At 42.6% G+C, this 21,575-nt stretch overlaps 1 protein-coding gene across 1 annotated transcript; it reads right to left on the reverse strand.

Annotated features, from left to right (window-relative positions):
- Window positions 1-1,452: 1,452 nt before the first annotated feature.
- On the reverse strand, window positions 1,453-21,103 carry LOC115355986 (testis development-related protein). Its single transcript, XM_030046947.1, has 4 exons — window positions 20,587-21,103; window positions 12,825-12,890; window positions 3,359-3,474; window positions 1,453-2,633 (listed from the first exon to the last, which is right to left on the reverse strand). Exons 1-4 carry the CDS (start codon window positions 20,671-20,673, stop codon window positions 2,198-2,200), a joined length of 705 nt encoding a protein of 234 aa, XP_029902807.1. The 5' UTR covers window positions 20,674-21,103; the 3' UTR covers window positions 1,453-2,197.
- Between the last annotated feature and the right edge of the window lie 472 nt (window positions 21,104-21,575).

The following is a 21,575-nucleotide window of genomic DNA, read 5'->3' on the forward strand; positions in this document are numbered from 1 at the left end:
TTTTCCAGTAAAAGTCTGCTGATTGCTGATTTTCAGGATATTTTGTATTTTTATGACTTTTTGTTTGTTCGTTTGTTTTAATAATATAGTTTTCTTGTAATTTTATGATTTTTGGGGGGGCTAATTATCCATTCTTTCTGTTTTGTTTTTTGTGGGGGGTTTTTTTTGTTTGTTTTTTTGCTAATGTTTAAGTTGTTTTTTGCTATTTTTCTAATTCCCTCTTGCCCCATGTTTCTGAGAGAAATCAAGTGAATTTGCTGAGGTTTCAAAGGGCTATCAGACTGGTCAGCTTCCACCAGTGGGAATCATTTAAAGAAACAGAAACAATCACTGTAGAAAAGAAAAAATTACTCTTCAGTCGAATACAATATTCAATTATGCAAACACAGCACAAAAAAAAAACTGGTCAGTTTTTTTTTTCCAATACAAAACAAAGTCCACTCAGACACCTGTGCTGCTGAAGCAAACCATATCAAGAGACACTGCTTAGTCCCTGGCAGTGTCTCAAGACTGGTGCAGCAGAGGTGCATGCTGGGATGACCCGCTTCCACCTGCACTGACGTTGGACATGAGCGGCAGGTTTTTGGTCAGAGAAGGCGGTTTGGTCTTGTACAGGTTGACAGTAAACACAGGATGCCATTCATCTGATATGAGGCACATCACAGGTTCACGGCTTTACTTGACAAACAGTGGTCTTGGTACAAACACAGTTTGGCTCGAGTCTTTTCATCAGCACAGGATTTCTAATAAATATCACTCAGCATCAGATTCAAACAGGAAGTAGACGGGGACACCTGGGGACAAGTGGACAGAAACTGAAACACAACTGCAAACATGCTCACACTTCTTCCATCTCTCTCTCTCTCTCTCTCTCTCTCTCTCTCCTTGTGACACACACACACACACACACACACACACACACACACACCAGATCAGGGGTTTTACGCAACAGATATTTCTTCAAAAGCATTTAAACACCGGAAATCTGACATTGATCCATCCTCACTGATCTGATGTTTAAATACATCACAATACAGTTTTATTTATATTTTTGATCGTTTTTTTTTTTTTTTTTTTTTTGGTGTGTAAATGTTTGTGTTTTCCTTCTTTTCCTCCTTTTCTTGGTTTTCCTTTTTTTTTTGGCTACTTTTAAACTGCAGTAATCTTTCAGTATTTTTTTTATTTTATTTTATTTTTTGCTAATTTCCAAATCACACTTTTCCCCAGCCAATTCACCTGATTTATTTTTTAAAAAAAATATGAGATAAAAGGCAATTAGTAAATTAGTGAGAAATGAAAAAGATTTTAACATTTAAAAACTGAAAATGACCTGAAAATTAGCACACAGCATTTAGCTTTACTAAAAAAAAATATAATAAAGCTATACTTATAATGATTAAAATGATATATTTAAAGGTGAGATCAGTGATGCTGGATTAGACTTCTTGTGTTTAAATGCTTGTGAAAGACATCGCAGCTTTCATTTCATTAAAATATAGTGAAATTGAAGTCCTCATTTTGCTGAGGACACCCTGGAAGACCCGCAAGGACCCCTGGGGGTCCCCGGACCCCACTCTGGAAACCACTGCTCTAAAACCCCAAAGGATTTCAGTCTGTTTCGTGATTGCACAAAGCACTCAAGCCTGTTACAACATATAAATTAAGGCTTCAGACTCATTTTCTTCACTTATAGGCTTTAACTGCATAGAAAGAAAGGCGTGGGGAAAAAAGACACATTCTAATATAAAGCCTTCAGTAGCAGTAGCATGTCGGTAGGTTTGCACATTCCTCATCAACTCTCTTGGATCAACTGTAAAAAAAAAAAAAAAAAAAAAAAGAATCCATGAAAGTCTGTGTTCTCCTGCTTCAGTAATATAAAATGTCTAAAAGCCAGTGGATACAACAGTTTTAATGGTACAGTAGTGTAAGGCATGTGTTGAGGCTTTTCTATCTCATTGATTCAAGATGGCGACCCTGTGTCAACAAACTGTCTTCAAGGTTTTCTACAAAGTTAAAATATAGAAGATATAATGTAAGGAAAGGCCTCGTGTGTCTTGCTCAAGGCTATACTACTGCATCTCAGATGACAGTAGCAACTTTCTCAAAGACAAACATGTATTTGGTTGGACTCCTCTCGACTGGTGGAACAGAGGCAAAGCAGGGTGGCGTCTCAGCTTGATTCTAAGGGCTGGGACTATTATTTAAAGCCCTCCCAAGAGTTTTCTGACACAATCCCCCGACTCCTCCTGCTGATGCCGGCCAGTTTGCCTTTGGCGAGGGCCGTCCACCTCACGGCCGTGGAATCCCTGGAGTCTGACAGGTTAGCGTAGCGGGAAGAGTCCTCCTCCAGACCCCGGCCTGACCAGGAGGCCAGGCCCAGCGGGAGTCCCAGGGAGTGGGGGAAGGACACGGGCGAGTCCCTGGTCTGGCTCTTGGCCTCGGGGGCTTCATCGGTCAGAGTCTCAGTTATGTCCCCGAGGTGCGGCGGCTCCCAGCCCTCCATCTTCTCCAGCTTCTTGGTGGGCGAGATCTGCCTCATGGTCATGGTGACACTCTCCCAGAAACAGTGGCTCTTCTCCGGCTTGTCCTTCTTCTCCTTCTCCTTTTCATCACCCTTGTTTTTCTTGTGAGACCTTGGCCATGGACAGAGACAATCAGGGAGAAAGAAAGACAGGAAGAGAGACACAATTAGGCTGCAGAGCTGAGAGTGCACATAAAGTTAAAATATACCAACACGTACAATAAGCAGCCAGTGGGAACTACCTCGACCACTCACATCTTAAACATTTGGAGCATCCAGCCAGCACTCAGTAACAATGAGAGGAAGACAGCACCACTACTGTCCTACAGAACTGCTGAGGGGGGAGGTGAATATGAAATTTTCAAATAGTGTGAGCTATCCCTTTAGGTGGATATATATGACTATGTAACTGGACATTAAAATATGAGGATGTGGGATCACATTGACATGCATGGTGGAGAAGAGGTATGTTTGAAATATGTAAACACTGCAGAGTGGAACATCCCCAACAGGATGGGCCGCTGTGTAGAGATCCCCAGCTCTGCTGTGTGTTCGGGGATTTATGGAGGTTTTCCTCTCCATATACATTCCACTTCCTCCAGGGTCAGGAAGTCGATGAGGGCTGGCAAATGCAGCTCTGTCTTAGATATATAGAAACTAACATGAGTTATTGGACATAGAGCCATTATTCTATTCAGGTTTCTGTTTTTCTCAGCCTGCTGTCAACAGTCTGTGCAACTGAGAGGTAATGACTTAGTGATACCAACAGGAGCAAAGAGAGACTGATACTGCTGGTACTGCTATGGCCTGTGTGTGTGTGTGTGTGTGTGACCTCACCCTCTCCGGTCGGCCAGCTTGACCCCGGTCAACAGGAAGTGCTCATCATCCTTCGAGGAGAACATCTTCTTCTCCCTCCTCTCCTTCTTCGACATGATCTTCTTCACTTTGGCCTCCTGATGAAAAGTCAGCAGACATGAGAGCGTTTGACGTGGAATCGCATAGCTGAAATGATTAACCCCGTGTGTTGTGCACTGGCGGCGTCTGTTGCCTTTCTGCCGGATGAGTTATGCTCCCCGCAGAGGACAGTTTAATACAGTCAACCGTACAGGAATTCAGGAGAGCAGCCTTACGTTTAGATTGATGACCACGCATTTTTGAAATTCTATTATGTGCTTTTAGGGAGTCTCATGGGCTCTGGGGTGATGAAATTTGCTCTAGCTATAAATATTAATCATGAAAGTCTTTATATCAAGTTAGAACATCAAAACAAAAAAAAAAAATACAACAGTAACAAGAGGCTTTCAGGGAATTTTAGGGAAGCTTAGCTGAGCTTTTAGGGAAGTTTAGAATATTACAGTACAACCTCTTATTGTAATACATGTATATCTATTGCATAGTGTAGGCTAGTCCAGTGCTTTTCAAAGTGGAGTCCAGGGACCCCCAGGGGTCCTTGAGGGGCTCCTCAGCTATATGAAGAATAGCTTAATTACACTATACTTCAATTCACTAAAAAAAGGTTTAAGTGATCAATTCAGATCACGTTTCAATTTCATGATTTTGAATCCATCTGTCAGTGTTCAAGTGTGACAACTAAACAATTTACTACTAACACAGATATCTTTCCATATCATATCACTCCAAATTGGGATCTGGAAAATGAAAAACTTACGAACAAAGACTTCACAGTTTCATGTTTAAAGCAAAACTGGACTTTAGTGGTTGGGTTGTGTTGCTCCCTGGACGTTCCAGGACTCCACATGGTGGTGAGACATCCTCATTGCTCTGTGCTCCCATGGCCTGATCGTTCACAATACTGTATTTCTAGCTCTCCATTCACTTATATAGCACAATAGCTCCCAAAATAACATTTTTAGCACGTGAGTGAAAACAACAAAGTGGATTATGTCAATATATAAAAAAACAAGTCTGTGAGTGTTAGTTTGGGAGCTGTTTTGCTGCACAATAGAAGTGCTTATGGAGCACTTTTGCTTATGGATTACATGATTTTCTATGAGTTAAGTTAAATTCTACAGTCCTTTAACTTGTGATATCCAAAGGTGAAACCCATGGATAAACACAATAATACATGGCCGTCAAGCTAAAAACCTAGGCTGTGCTCAGTTTCTGAGAAGCTGACATTTCGGAGATACAAAGTTTCCAGCACTTTGCCGGGCTTTATTTTCCTGTCAGGTCATCGTGACCACAATATTCCGGAGTTTTTATCAGCAAAAGCCAAAATTAAGTCTTGCAAGTTTATTTTCCGAAACAAGTGTTGTGTTTGTGTTGCTCAGTGTCTGCTGGCATTCAGAGAGCACTGATGGAGGGCTGAGGGAGACAGAGAGAGGGAGAGTGGTGTTGACTTGGCAGTGTGTACAGTACATTCCAGTGGGAGACCCTCCACTCCCTCCGAACCCCCCAGACTCTCCTGTCACAGCAGAATTCCTCCCTGCCCCCACAGCTCTCCTCGGAGCACCGATACCGCCCTCCTCAGCGATTATGGAACAAAATGTTGGCTCGGTTTCGCCGCATGCCTGGGAAGCTTTCCCAATGTCAACTGCCAAGGTCATAACATTTACTCCTCCTCACATCCGTGCCCGCGTTGCTTTACCGTTATCAGAACATTCGAGGTATTCAACATCATTAATTGATAGATTTGTTTGACCCTGACGAGCTTTCACAATGTCTTTGCTCTGCAGTTTCAGCGCTACAAGAGGCGCTTTAAAACGCGCGTGCACGCTCCGACGGATGCGTGCGTGCACAAAGAAACACATACGCATTCCAGCTCTCCCGTTTACTTCCTCTTGTTCTAGACCAGAGGATGTGACAACACACAACAAACAAACAAGCAGCTGGGGATGAAAGCAGCCATCTCACCAGCCAAACAGGAACACGCACAATAAGAACTGTCTGTCCCCAGTGTGGAGATGAAGCTTCACAACATCACAGCTCAGACTACAAGGACCTGATAAGCTCTACAATATCACCCAAACACGCATGAGCACACGTGTAACTGTGGGCTGCACACACATGCACACAAACACCATGCACCTCCTCATCTCTAGCACTGAGAAAACTGCACCATCTACGTGCATGTATATCATCTCTTCTAAAATTTAAATTTGATACATGTCTGCTGGCACTTTATTACCTTGCCAGCAGAGTGAGATGGTGTTTTTTTTTTTCACCCCATTCCATCTGTTTGTCTATTTGTCAGTTTGTTAGTTTGCTGGCAGGATATCTCAAAAAGTTATGAACGCATTTGCACAAAACTTTGTGCAAAGGTTGGTCAGAGGGAAAGAGGAGCTCAGTAACCTTCAAACCAACTGGCCAAAAGGGAGTGCGGTGGTGGGTGTGTCCTTTCACAAAAAGGTTCCAACAAAAAACACGTTTGAATTTATTAAACACAAAAAACATGACCTTCAATTTACCTTCAAGTTTAATTTGATCAATTTTGTGACGTGGAAATGACACATCTTGAGAGTTGCACACTGGCAGTGGTAGGCACTCTCCTGACTTACATCTAATTTAAAGTTATGTTTGTATGACTGGCATTTACCTGCAGATACCATTTGACATTAGATTATGTCAGCAAGAAAGTCACAGAAATTGACACACCAAGCCGATGGCCGGCTGTCAGCTGATGCCTGGCCGACAGTGAGTGTCTGTGGCCCTGGTTTTTACAGTATGGCCCGCAGCGCTGGCACTAGTCAGAGCCCTGTCTGTGGAGCATGTTGAATTGGCGTTGGAGCTGGTCGGTGAGAGAGATCACTCTGATTGGCTGTTAAGTTTAGCAAATCAATGCATGAGAAGAGAAACGGAATTATTTTTCACCTCTGCCTCTATTTCTTGTTCCACAACACAAAGAATGTAACCACGGGCGCCGCCAGGAATTTTGGGCCCCATGAAAATAAAAAAAAAATATATATATATATTTACTCGATGATGGTTTAATAATTTTATATTAGTTCTTACCTATTTTTTGGGGCCCCTGTCAGGCAAGGGCCCTTGGAATTGTCCTAACTTTTCCCCCATATACGGCGCCCCTGAATGTAACATTTGCAACAACGTATCTGCATCCCTGGGTCTTCTGGTTTCCTTTTTGGAATGATGAATACAGACTGCTGCCACCTGCTGGTATGGAGAGTTATTTCCTCTCATGCAGATGCTGAACGTATGCGCTAGCTGGCCATTAGCTGTAGTCTTTGTGGTGTGTTCAAGTGCAACTTTTTTTGGTGATGTGAGACAATGCAACAGCCGGCCTTTGTCGCCACTAGTTCTTTGATGTTAGTTTGGTGTGTCTGTGTCTTAATGTTCCTGCCAGCTGTCATGTCACAGTTATGACAGTGTTATGTCAAAGTGACTCAGTGTCTTCACACTTTAGTATGGCAGACATGGCAGAGAGATACAGCTGGTGATTACTGAAAACAAATAATCTCCTCTCCTCACATCATCATAAAGCATCTTCCTGTGTTTATCATCGAGTAATATTCACAGAATTGCATCTATCAGCTGTTTCTACCTCCTCCCCTGTTGCCTCCTCTCCGTCTTGCTCTCTCTCCGTCTTTCTCTCGCTCTCTCCCTGTGCCCTTGTTGTTCCCTGTGTGTTGCCAAGTGTAAACAGTGGATCAGATTTGCCATAGTTGGAGGTTTGCAGAACAGAGACCAGCGATGCCAACTGAGATTTTCTGTGCGTGTGCAGGTGCGCGCACACTTGAATGCTTGTAATTAAATTCAAGCTTTGTGAGTATGTGCAAGCATGCGTGTGTGCACATACGCAGACCTACAGGACCCATCCAGTATTCACTCCTGCATTAACCTCCAGGACTCTGGATCCAAAGCAGCTCAGTGCCCATTAATCTGTTGCTGCCCAACCCAGTAGGCCAACCGAGTGAAACCTACAGAGCCTTGCCTGGCACAGCAATAGAGCTCTTATTGGATTGGATTTTTCCATCCATACCATAGAGATGGAAATTAAAGAGGCATTTCACCCAACAAAGTTCAGTAGGCTTTACATGCTGAAACCAACTCATGAAATGTTGGTAGCAGATTCCATTGTTTACTTCATAACTCTCATCATACACATACTGCACTACTGGTAGATAACACGTAAAGACTGGAGGGGAAGGGGTGATTCCATGAGGCTGGATCAAGTCTGACAGTTCCTGAATCCCAGTACCGGGCGTCAGGTTCTGTCGATGGTCTTGGTCTCATGGTTTCACACTAACTCTGAACCTCGGTCGGAGCGTGTTGTTCCTCAGGTTTAGGTTATTTTCCTCTCCTGTTTAAATTGTTCATACTTCTGTTTAAATTGTTCATTGTTCATATTTCTATTTTTTTATATTCCTTGTTTATAGTGTTTATAGTGTTTATATTGCTTACTGCTATTTATCATCTGTGTATACTGTATATTTCTTCTAAATCTGCACATTGACCTACATCTATGCACATTTTATACACCTACGCACACGTTTTTTTGCACATTGCTTTTTGCACACTGTTGTACCTAGATCTCTAGTGTGCTGTACTTAGATCTTATTCTTTATTTTTTATTTATTTAATCTGTAATCTGTGGATACTGTTGAAAAACTGCGAATTTCCTTCGGGATGAATAAAGTATCTATCTATCTATCTATCTATCTATCTATCTATCTATCTATCTACACTATATTACCAAAAGTATTCGCTCACCTGCCTTTACTCATACTATGAACTGAAGTGCCATCCCATTCCTAACCCATAGAGTTCAATATGATGTCGGTCCACCTTTTGCAGCTATTACAGCTTCAACTCTTCTGGGAAGACTGTCCACAAGGTTGAGGAGAGTGTTTATAGGAATTTTTGACCATTCTTCCAAAAGCGCATTGGTGAGGTCACACACTGATGTTGGTCGAGAAGGCCTGGCTCTCAGTCTCCGCTCTAATTCATCCCAAAGGTGTTCTATCAGGTTCAGGTCAGGACTCTGTGCAGGCCAGTCAAGTTCATCCACACCAGACTCTGTCATCCATGTCTTTATGGACCTTGCTTTGTGCACTGGTGCACAGTCATGTTGGAAGAGGAAGGGGCCCGCTCCAAACTGTTCCCACAAGGTTGGGAGCATGGAATTGTCCAAAATGTTTTGGTATCCTGAAGCATTCAAAGTTCCTTTCACTGGAACTAAGGGGCCAAGCCCAGCTCCTGAAAAACAACCCCACACCATAATTCCTCCTCCACCAAATTTCACAGTCGGCACAATGCAGTCTGAAATGTACCGTTCTCCTGGCAACCTCCAAACCCAGACTCGTCCATCAGATTGCCAGATGGAAAAGCGTGATTCATCACTCCAGAGAACGCGTCTCCACTGCTCTAGAGGCCAGTGGCGGCGTGCTTTACACCATTGCATCCGACGCTTTGCATTGCACTTGGTGATGTGTGGCTTGGCTGCAGCTGCTCGGCCATGGAAACCCATTCCATGAAGCTCTCTGCGTACTGTACTTGGGCTAATCTGAAGGTCACATGAAGTTTGTAGCTCTGTAGCAATTGACTGTGCAGAAAGTCGGCGACCTCTTTGCACTATGCGCTTCAGCATCCGCTGACCCCTCTCCGTCACTTTACGTGGCCTACCACTTCGTGGCTGAGTTGCTGTTGTTCCCAAACGCTTCCATTTTGTTATAATAGAGCTGACAGTTGACTGTGGAATATTTAGGAGCGAGGAAATTTCACGACTGGATTTGTTGCACAGGTGGCATCCTATGACAGTTCCACGCTGGAATTCACTGAGCTCCTGAGAGCGGCCCATTCTTTCACAAATGTCTTGTTTCACAGTCTGCATGCCTGAGTGCTTGATTTTATACACCTGTGGCCAGGCCAAGTGATTAGGACACCTGATTCTGATCATTTGAATGGGTGAGCGAATACTTTTGGTAATATAGTGTATCTCATAAAACAGAGTCTGGGCTGTTGGGTTCAAACCATTTGGAAAAGGGGCGAAAGCTATGGCCGTTTATCAAAGCACATGGCAGGTTTTTGGATCAACCATCGAAACAAAAATCAGCAACTATGATGGTGAAAGTGAGCGAGCATACTGATGAGGATATTGCTAGATTGTTGCATTGTTAGTACATGATTCTTGTTGTTTTTGCAAGGAAAAGCCACGCTGTTATCTCTCATTTCTGTTTTCCAGTTCAGTGTAGTGTAGCTTCTCGTGTCGTCATCACCCAAATCATGACTGTAGTTGCTCAAAGGACTTCTATCGTGCTCTGGATGGAGTGTAGCCAGAGGGTTTCATAAGTCGCACAAAGGTCTCGTGAGATCAGCTGGCAGTGCAAGGTCAGGTAGCAGACACAACAATGGCAAGTTTTCTGGAGACAGGATGAGGTCTGTCTGACCTGGACTCAACCTCAGCTACTGGAGGCTCTGCGGGATAACACATGTCATCGTCATGGGTTCAGACTGAGCTCGGTCATCTCTACTCTCTTGTGTCTCTCCACTGGGCATGTTAAAAAAAAAAAAAAAAAAAAAGCATCTGTGCCATTAAAATTAAAAATCATATAATATATATAACTGAAAATATCTAACAATGGACTTGTGGGTGAATAGGATAACATCTCATTCTCTGATGCCAAAGCGATTGCCTCCACTTCCACACTGTGCATAGCTCAACCAGTAAAAATGTAGCTTTCCATACAGTCAGAGCAGCTGCGGCTATTTTCAGTCTTGTTTATCTTCCATGGTGATTGTTCCCTTCCAAAGGCCCAACTCCTCTAAAGAATGCTGCGTTTCCTTCCCTTCTCCAGCCCAGCCAGACTTCTCCTCACTTACAAACAGGACAGGTTACGAAATGGCAACGTGTCCACATGTGAACCAAGTCACCTACAGTAGCTGTAGAGTAGGCAGCCAGCCAGAGAAATGCGACAGTATGTAGTGTGTGAGGTGTACAGTCAGGCTTCACATGCTCAGGAGGCATTTGGTAAAGCGTTTTGACAGGGCCGCACCTCTGGGTAATGAGCTGTCAACACAGATCATGAGATACTCGTGTCTCATGTCTGTCATGAGAAAAACACACAGCGCTCACTCACATTCACAAACTATGTGAAATGTGCACAGGTGCAGGTGTGTATGCACCTTACCATCAGACCCGCATCACTAAGCTCTTATTTACCAATGCAGAGCTGACAGAGTAAAGCTGCAGTCAGCGGAGCATCTATAAAGTAACAACACACATGCATGTACACAAACACACACACACACACACACTTTTGTATTTTTATGTCATTTGTCAGCCCCTACCTCCACCGTTCTCTGCTACATGTCTTAAACCTAAACCTACAAATCCAAACCCAACCTCATCATGTACCATACAGGTCCTATTTTTGATTTTCATAGACAGTCATGATCATATGTGTCCACTGCAGATATCGACTTTTCTCCAATTTGTGCCCTTTTATGATCAAAAAGAGTGAAAAACTGCTCCATCTTGTGCATTATTGTCCAGCATATATATTCACTAAAATTACTGTTTTACTCTGTTTTACAATCACTTAAAATTCACACATTAACACAAAATATATTCCATGTTCAAAGGGGGTTTTGTATCCACTCGTTAACTGCTGAGTCCTCAAATTTTGACGGATTTACAGTATTTTTTAGCAAAAGTGCACTGCAGCCAAATATTCATCAAGATTACCTATGCTTAGAAACCTTCAGGATTTACAGAGTGATATATGGTGAAGATAATTGGAAGTGACAGATATGAGTTTTTAAAGTAAAACTGAACTTTGGCAGAGTGTTGGGTTGTATAGTTCCCTGGGTGCACACATGGCGGTGAAATCTCCTCATCAGTCGCTCTGTGTTCCTCTGTGCTGCTAATCCACAAAACTGTATTCCTATCTTTCCATTCACTTCCATAGTGCAGCAAAACACATCCAGGAATAACACTTTCAGCACATAAACAAGCACAAACAAAGCAGATTCTGCCAATATGAAAAATAACAAGACCCAGTGCCCTTTTTTTTATGTCATTAGATGATGATTTGTGAAAATAAAATCAGGTAGTTTCTATCTGGTGCGCGGTTACTATGTGGATGTTTCCTGCAGACACTACTTGCTGGATCTAAATAACAAAATAACAAGAAAAGGGCAGTTTAATCTCCTTAAAATGGGTACAAGGATTTCTTGTTCTTTATATTGGCATAATCTGCTCTGTTTGTGTTTATTTATGTGCTACAACTGGTATTCTGGGACGTGTTTTGCCACACTGTGGAAAGTAATTGAGAGACACAAAGCATATAATGAGGATATTTAATGAGGATATTTAACCATTATGTGGACTCATATATCATCCAAGAAATTATACAACCCAGCACTCTGCCAAAGGTCAGTTTTGTTTTATGGATTACACACTTCTCTATGAGTTAGAAAAATTCCTTTCAACGCCCGTCTAACGCCTAGGTAACCCAACTCTCTATGAAAGTTAAATTTCGCTTTACACATTACATTTTGGAATTTCTGTTTCATGATATACAGTGGAGAGAGACAGGAAAGACAGGGTGGAGAGAGAGGGGATGACATGCAGCCAAGGGTTGGCTGGAATTGAACCGAGGCTGCATCCTGATTCAAACACTGAAGTCCTGGCACCAAACCAGCCCTTTGAAAAATGAGGACCTTCCCAAGGAACGTCACTTTGCAAAAATGCCTTTTCTTTATTGTAAAACTCAAACTGTCTTTGACAAGGTCAAAAGTACAAGAACATACACACTCTCACACACACACACACAATAACTATAAACAAGACAGTTTTCCAGTGATAAGGTTAAGGATAAGGTGGGGGATGATAGGCGACTGCCGGCCTGTTTACAGATAAACACTGCAGCCTCAGCAGAACCCTGCTCCCTCGTGCTTTACCTCAGCTGCACTGCACAGCACTGTGTGTGTGTGTGTGTGTGTGTGCGTGTGGGGCCGGGGGGTTGGATGGGTGCTGGGGCTGTTAAAAAAGCTAAAAGGTTGTGTTTGTCAGTGATGTAAGATTTGAGCAAGAGGTGCATGTGAGTGATTGCGTGTGCATGTGTGTGGGTGTGCAGAGTAAATGAGCGTGAGGGAGAAGATAAGATACAGGGCGCGTGCAGATGTGTGGGTGAGGGGGTGGCAGGGGTGGTTTTTGGAAGGTGAAAGGTGCACATTGTATACAGCTGAAATGGAAAAAAGTTTGAAAGTAAATGAAAAAGCAATTGGTGTGTGTGTGTGTGTGTGTGTGTGTGTGTGTGTGTGTACACATGCACATGAGAGTGTGCATGTTATATCCAAATAGTTGTGCAGTCTTGTTGTTTACCTTGGATATTGGACTGACAGCCTCCTCCTCTTCCTCCTCCTCTTCCTCTCCTTCTATGTCTTTGTCCTGAGACACATCCACACACACACACACACACACGCACACACACACACACACACACACACACCAACGGTAAGTGACACCAATAGCAACTATCCCCCAACACAAACACACACCGTCCACACAGCACAGCAGGGATGCTGTGTGTGGAGTGTGTGCAGGCCTTCCTGTAAAAAAAAAAAAAAAAACAGGCTAACCTATTTCTGGAGTTGTAACATAAACACACAGTGTGTTTGGAAGGTGGGAACGAGGGAAGGAGGGAGGAACGGGGAGGACGAGGGGAAAGCCTCTCGACTCAGAGGGAAAAGTTAAACAAAGGAAAGAAAAGAAAGCCTTTCACTTCTGACCCCGTTAGCGGGACAGGACCTTCCAAGCATCGACACAATAAAGACATCTCATTTTCTAATAGCTTCTTTTACACATTGCAGAAAGGTGCATTACTTTGTGGGGAATGCAATGCAAGTTGTGGAATAAATCCTCTTTTAAAGGAGCACTATGCAAAATGGCCGAGGACCCTGAGGACTCAGCCGACAAAAAGACATGAAATAAACGCAAAATTTGCTGCTTGATTCTACTTGGTTCTAACCTAGCTAGCTGCTTTAGCCAACTACAAAAATGTCACTTTGTGCTGTTCATGCCAAGTCAATTAGTTGGTGAAAGGGCTCATAACAAATGCAAATATATCACAAACAAAACAAATACCACATATATACAACAAATATATTGCCAAAAAGCTGATGAAAAATGTTTGGAAGAACAACTGAGCGAAGTCGGGCTAATTGTAGCTTTAGCCACAGGAGCTAACACCCTGCAACAGAGCTCGGCTAACGCTAACAAACAGACCCGGGGTCAGTTCCAGTCAGGCTCCCTGATAAACTAAATTAAACTTGTGCCAAACACATCTTCTGCTCGCAGGAATACCTTCAGCACACAACGCTGCCCTGCTTTGCACTGTTTTTAGTCTGACTTTATTTAAAACAGCATCCGTATTGGCACCATTGCAGTCTATTTTCTGGTCTTAGCCCGTGTTAGCTAACATGCTGTGACCTCTTTGGCTCTGGCACAGCTTCATTACATCAGTGACGTTTGTCTCGGCCTGCAGTGGCACTGACTGGCTTTTTTAACCAAGAAATTATATCTTAATTAGGCAACACCAGGCCTGTATGAATTGGAATTTTTTTTTTTAAGCAAACATATGATTGACAGGTCAAAATCAAAGCAACAACCAACCCTCCAATCCTGTTTTCCCTCAAACAAGGTAAAAAAAAAAAAAAAATCTGCCGGTAAAATGAGATAATCTCACTCGTTTCCAATTGAGTTTCTACATGTTTCAGGATTTTGTCTGGGAACAAGCATCAATATGTCAAAACAAGGTAGAAAAAGGTAGAAACAAGTTGATTACCACTGAAAAAAGTGGGATTATCTCATCCCAGATGAGATAGAGTTGAGATAGAGATAGAGAAGAGGTAGTTTTTCACTTACTTTATGAAAAATAATATTTTAACACTGAGTAGTTGTCTAAATGAATTGTTAAGATAGGTGTTGTTATTTTTTTTTTTTTTGGGAAGATGACTAGAATTGGTTAATTTTTTTAATGGCCACAAGAAGTCATCTGAACTGATCCTGACCTTTATGGCGTGAAACCAATATTCCTGTAAAAAGATCAAAGGTGTAAGAGAGAGAGAGAGAGAAAGAGAGAGAGAGAGAGAGAGAGAGAAGTGGTAGTGGACATGCCTGAGCAAAGTCTTCTGGTTCTTTGCCACCTGAGCTGATCAAAGACACACATTCACACTCACGGCAGTCTCACTGATGACTGTACTGACTACTGCTGGAGCGTAAAAAGCACTAACAGCCTGGAAAAGAGGGAGAGAGAGAGTGAGACGGGCAAGGGGGGAGCTCTGTAAACGCCCCGGGGGGGGAGAGAGAGAGTAGAGTTTCAGCAAGTGCTCCCAACAACAGAAAGCAAGAGTTCTGCTTTCACACCTCAGGGGGGGGCATTTGTCTTTCCCTCTTTCTTTTTTCTTTCTGTCTTTTTTTCTCGCTTTTTTGCCCCGTGTGTGTATGCGCCTAAAATTGGCACATACTGTCTGGTAAGAGCCAGATTACCAAGGGAAGGAAGACGCATGGTGAATTTTAACACCAAAAGTTCAAAAGCGCTGTGACACAAAGGCCTCACACACCAGCAATCCTCCAAAAACAACACCCATGAAAACATCCAGGCCTGTATTATGCCACTAGACATAATAGGAAACATAATGCATATCAAACGAAAGTTCATCCACTTTAAAATATTTGACATTATTTCCCCCTAGCTGTTCTGTACGACAGTAGTGGTGCTATCTTCCTCTCATTGTTACTGAGTGCTGGATACTGGATGGATGCTCCAAATGCTAACTTTTAGCCTCGTGCCATTGAAGTAGACTTCCCCCCAGCTAACAGTTAGCATTTGGAGCATCCAGCCAGTATGCAGCACTCTAACAATGAGAGGAAGATAGCACCATTACTGTCCTATACAACAGCTAGGGGGAAATTTAATTATATCAGCTTTATCAAAACGGGTGAACTATCCCTTTAATATAACAAAGAGGCTTTCCCATACACCCATTTTGCTTGGCATTAGAGATTATGATGATTTAATTTGAACCTGTGAGGCACCTGTGGGGCAAAAAGCACCTCGTTTGATCTGCCGCATCTTAAAGCTCTCAGGATCAGCTCGGCTGTTTTTTTCTCTCCTTTCCTCTCCACGCTTCAGGTGGGAAGACGTCTGAAGATTTGCCTGGACTCTGCTCTGTAATATGATGATCCAGCTTCACAGACAGAGGGCTGTAACAGTGGAGTCAGAGTGGCATTACTGGAGAGTTCAGGTGTTGCTGCCACTGTGAGCCCAAGATAAACACACTCACACACACTCACACACACACACACACACACACACACACACACACGAGCTCGTGTACACACACCTGCCTCTGCGCAACCTGCTGAGCTTCAGCAGAGAGACAACAGAGAGCGGTGGGAAAGCAAGCTGTGGCACGGGACTAGCAGCCCTAAAGCACTGCAGAGGGAGGAAGGGAAAGATATTAACTTCAAATCCTTTCTTCTCTCTTCTCCCTCCCCCCATGCTCTCTCTGTCTCTTTCTCCTTGTCTTTCTTTTCCTCAGGATGGATTAGACCTTTCTATTTGTCTGTCTCTACCTGTCTGGCTGGCAGTCTGCACTTGCTCCTCTCTCTCTGTCTGGGTGAGGCAGATTTACCACCTGCTCTGTCCATTTCAATTTCATCACATGGCAAGACGAGAATCCATCTGTTTTGCCGAAGCTTATACAAGGGAGAAATAGTAAACAACTGAAGGAAAACGGAAGGAGACATGCGTTAATCTCAATAAAAGCAAAGTGAAGAGACAATCATGGTCAAATGACTGAAGAAGATACAAGTTCATTACGTGCTATAATGTTTGTATGCTGTAAATTAGTGTGAGAGACTCTCATATGTTGCAAAAATTATCACTTTAGGCCATATGGTATACAAACATAAGATCTGAGTACTGAAATGTTGGTCACCTCTTTGAAACCTCAATGAAATTCCCTTATTGCTTTCAAAAATATTTTACAGTTGCTACCTTGGCCCATTAAGATCCTTTTTCTTTGTTTTTGTTTTTGTTTGGTCAAACTACAGGTCCTCATAGTCTTTTTTATCCTATAATTGTGCTTTATTTATAACATTTTTTTTCCAACTTCATTTTTGAAATACATTGTCTATCATTTGCATAATTTCTGACTTTTGTCATTTTTATTTAAAATATTTTCTTTCCTTTCTATTAATTAATATTATGTGAGTATAGATATACATATACATACATATACAGTATATATACATCGAGATAAATAGATAGGGTTTTTTTTTTAAGAAATAAAGGGAGTTTTGTTCGTACGATTAAATAAAACCTGTCACAACACAAGTCAACTCCTAGGCTCATAGGTTTAACAGAGTTAAAATATTTTATTTGGAATCTGGAGGAGGAAACTAGCCATGTTTTTTTTTTTTTTTTACATTGGTGAAGCACAGAAAAGGTAAGGCACTGCGATAAAAAAAGGCAAAACTGCTTCACCACAGTCTATATCTGCCTTTTTCTCTCCCTGACTGTCTGTATTTCTCCTTTTCTCCCTTTCTCTCTCTTTTTCCTACCTGTCCTTCACTCAACAGCACTCACTTCGCCAAAGGAAAGACATGTATACAGGGAAGGGAGAGATCAAATGTTCAGACTGTGCTGTCATCTTTTTGGCCAGATCTCTGCTCCATCCTGCTCCATTCTGCCCCTGATGACAGTGTTTACGACTTCGTACAGCCCAACCTCTGACCCCTGGGCGTACTTCACTGCCATGGCGGCAGGGACAGACCTCCCTGACGACTTTCCCATGAGTCTAAAGGATGGGTCGCCGGCCTGTCCTCAGATCAGCTCCTAGCACCAAATCAGATGCTGGGACCACTGGGAGTAAGTCATTCAACTGACCTCAGAGCAGCTCGAAAGGCCTAAAGGGCCGCACATAATATTTCCCAGGGTGGGAGCATCAGGAACAAAATCAAGCCAAAGGGCCACAGATCCTGACGCTAGCACAACAACACTTGAGAAATGCTGGGAATCAGTGGTGGTTGAGCTTCCCAATCGCTCACTAACAGTCCAGTCTTCATTCAGCTGATCTTAACAGGTGATAAATAAAATCAGCAATGGACACAATTTGCCACCAGTGCAAACAAAGGACCTCAAAAATATGGACTGATTGTTCCTAGAAAATTTTTCTGGGCGGTTAAAACATTCTTAAAGTGTATTTTTATCGGAAAAGTTCTAACAGAAGCCCTGATTAAAAATGCTGACCTATTTGTTGGACCACTTTGGATCCCCTGTTTGACTTCAGTATTTCTCTTTTTTCCCTGAAGTGTGAATAAGATAAGATATACGTTATTGTCCCCTTGGGGAAATTTTTTCTTGGGTTCAAAGTCACTGCACATAACACACATTTGCCATCACATAACATCACATAACACATAGTGGAAAACGGATTTTGTCGTGGATTACGTTTGTTCCTGTCATTTCTAATCAACACATCTTGTGTATCATGTTGGGTTTCGCCAGTTTCCTTACCTTTAGCTACTACAGCTATTTGGTTAAGGTTAAGGCAAGGTCAGGGTTAGGCATAAAAAATACATCATTAAGGTTAGGGAAAGGGTAGGTTTGGACTTAAAACCACTTAATTACAGTACAAACACCCCTGTTGCTTCACGTTGGACTTAAACTCAGACAACCTGGGTGAAAGTCCCCACCTTCCTCGCAGGGCTGACTTCAGACTAAATGATTCCAAACATTCTTGGGATCTGTTGCAAACGTAATCCAAGACCAAATATGTTCCCCTCCAAACATAATTGAGAATGCAGTGTAGTTGTATGGGAACATAATTTTTCGGAGACAGGGCTCTCAAAGGATATCAACATGATGACGTGAGTCTTGCTGGGGTCTGCACCAAACAACATGCCTTCATCTGGAAAACACAGCCTGCAGGCCAGGGGGCATCTCTGCTGCAGCACCACTACACCCCATCTACAGCTTTAGCAGCTCCTGCCACTTGAGACACTGCACCTGGCCATGCTGCAACACTGACAAGACCTCCATTAATTATTAGTCTAACTAACACACACATACATTCATACATTAACATACTAAAGCTTAGACAATCAACATGGAAACTATAAAAACAGTAAACCTAACAAAACTAGAGTATTGCACATGGAAGTGTACATCCTTGTATTATGAAGTGTTTTGGCAATCTAATGTTCCTCCAATAAAAGCATCTATTGCTAGTGTGTGTGTGTGTGTGTGTGTGTGTGTGTGTGTGTGTGTGTGTGTGTGTGTGTTTGAATATGTTGTCTTGTCCTCAAACAAATCAGATATTTGTGTCTGTTAATTCATGCAAATAAATGGATTTATTTAAAACCATGATCTGTTCAACAGTTAAAAGATGCGTCACACATAAAGTCCATGATGCACCACTGACAAATCATTTTGATCAAACCTGCATGAAACAAACACATAAGCAAAGAATTTGTTGCTCCTTAGTGGTGATCTGGTGATTCTGGCTTCAAATTCAATTCAGTGCTCTGAGGAAGCCGGATTTGGACAAAGTCAAACGGTTACAATGGCTCCCTCTGCGAGACAGATGAATGTAAAGACCTGAAGGGTAGAAGGTCAGCACTTGAGACCTGTATAACGTTTCACTTTGTAGTCTACCAGTTGCCAGAACTGTATTAAAAAAAAAAAAAAAAAAAAAAAAGTTGTAAAGGTTGCACTTTCTTGCCAGAGATGAGTTTAAATGTCACTGACACTGGACAGAAACCCATGAATACCATAGGTCTATATTCTTTCAGTGTGTGTGTGTGTGTGTGTGTGTGCTCCCTTATCATAGACAGAAGCCAGCTGCTTGCTTGCGAGTGCTGATACGGGGACTCTTGGACCTCACACACTGCTGCTGCTCACCTGGGAAAGGGGGCTTTTGTATGTGTATGTATGTATGTGTGCATGCGTGTGTGTGTGTGTGTGTGTGTGTGTGTCCATCTCCCTATCTACCTTTGTTTCCTGCAACACAGAGGCTGAGCTCCTTTACCCAAATGACTCACTGGAAAACACAGTGCAGCTTCCACGTTGGTATCATCATAACAAAGAGATAACCAGAAGCTGCTCAGTCATGACGGACTAATGTCAGTCAACCTCAACTCTGACCTTTAAAGGACACAGAGTGGATTTTGGAAGGCTGTGAGTCCATATTCCTCTGCAGCTAAAGCTCCAGCATAAATCACTACAGGGACTCACTATTTAGTTTGACTATTTCATATTTTACACTTTTTAAATTCCCTATGGTCTCACTTTAATATTCCGACAATATCCCTATAAGGGCATACAGCTTTTTTTCTGTGATATCTATCCTTCCAGAATCGATGTTAGTACTTTTCCAAAGGAGAGAGAGGCCCCTCGTTTTGCTTCTCACTGATATTTTCTGTGACTCTCCTCAGCAGCTGACATGACATCTGACTGTGCGCACTTGCCCTGCTCCCCTCCTCCTCCTCCTCCTCCTCCCCGCACGATCATGTCAGCATCTTGTCACACCGTAGCATCTGCCTCATGACAAGCTCAAGCAAACCTCACTTGTATTTTTTTCCCCCTCACTGATTACGTCAGCGATTGCAAAAAAAAGAAAGTGTGCACGGTGTCAGAGAGCGTTATCAATTATAACCTAAAGGTTCCGAGCAAAGTTGACTGCGCGTAATTTAAACGTGCTGCAAAATATCCGTCTGAAAAACTGGGTGGTTTGATGTTGAGTTTTTTTTTTTTGTTTGTTTGTTTTTTTCAAAACCTGTCACTGAGGTGAAATTATTTCACTTGTTTCCGAGAATTTTCTGACGCTGTGTTTTACTCAGGGTCACACTGAGACGCTGACACTTGTTTCCAGAAAAAAAAAATCTGGAGCAAGTGCGACTGTGCCTGAAACAAGTGGATTTTTTTTTTTACCTCCCATTATTTCTTTTCCCCTTCAGTTGTTTTATGTAAAATGGGCATCTAAACGGAGTATTAGACTCCATGACTTATTGAAAGTGGCCTGTTTTGCAGCGCATAGTGACTACAGTTAGTGTTTCCTTGTGCCATCTCTCTCCTTACCTTATAGGAGTGATGATAGTGCCAGGACATGTCGTCCTCCTCTGACGCATAATCCACCAGCACTTTGCTCTTGCTCTTCTTGAACATATCTCCGCTGATCGCTCAAACAAGCCGTCTTCCTCTTCTGCCAACTTGCCCCCTTTGGCTCAAACTAAAAACTCTGAGCGGACGCCGGAGTGTTTGGTCCCGTTTTGCCCGTTTTTTTTCTGGAGCGATCGCTGCGTTTTTGGTGATCTCTGCTGCTTTCTGTGAAAACAGCTTATCCATCCACGGAGGTGCCAGGAGCTGCAAGGTTCGACTTCTTTGAAATGACGCCCACTCCTCGTTTCATAAGTGTTTGGCGTGTTTTTGATGCGTTTTTTACGCAGCCCCGACCACCTGGACCTTTAAACGTCGCTCCTCCCCTGTCCCCCCTTCTGTTCCTTTAAGTTGCCATGGTAGAGGGAGAAAGGCGCCGTACTTTTCATCTTCGGCCAGTGCAAACATTAAGCTATGCATTCATGCATAATAATCTTGTTTTTTTTCTTCACAGGATAAAATGAACTGGCAGGCTGGCACACTGAAAAACGCTGAGACGGTTTTTTCTCCACTGGACCAGTGCTTTTTTTTTTTTTTTTTTTTTTTTTTTTAACAAATGAATAAACTGACCTTTTGTGTTTGATTCAACTATTGGATCCAGAGATTTATGGTCATTTCTCCCATGAGACCATGTCACAGGGGGCTTGTCTGTCTCTTTGACCTAGTGTTCCCAGGGGCCCACTTGGGGTCCTTAAAGACAGGCAAGCAGTTTGAAATGGGAGGGCACACCACTTTGCTGACCAAAGTTAAGAATTAGGCTGAGGAACGAGAAAACCATAAAACCCCTCAGGTTCATGCCAAAACTAATAACCAATAGACTTGATATAACACTTTTAAATGCCTGTCTTGAATCTGATGTTTCCATGTCAAATTTACAAGATTCATAAAGGAGCAACATGCCCTTATATTTT

This window comes from Myripristis murdjan, chromosome 24 (genome assembly GCF_902150065.1).
Source record: "Myripristis murdjan chromosome 24, fMyrMur1.1, whole genome shotgun sequence".
Classification (NCBI taxonomy): domain Eukaryota; kingdom Metazoa; phylum Chordata; class Actinopteri; order Holocentriformes; family Holocentridae; genus Myripristis; species Myripristis murdjan.

Excerpts from the sequence above, each read along its gene's own strand:
- LOC115355986 (XM_030046947.1), bottom strand. The coding sequence starts at position 20,673 with ATGTTCAAGAAGAGCAAGAGCAAAGTGCTGGTGGATTATGCGTCAGAG. Across the intron at positions 12,891-20,586 it reads ACTATCATCACTCCTATAAG|GACAAAGACATAGAAGGAGA; the intron begins GTAAGGAGAGAG and ends GATGTGTCTCAG. Across the intron at positions 2,634-3,358 it reads AAGCTGGCCGACCGGAGAGG|GTCTCACAAGAAAAACAAGG; the intron begins GTGAGGTCACAC and ends TCCATGGCCAAG.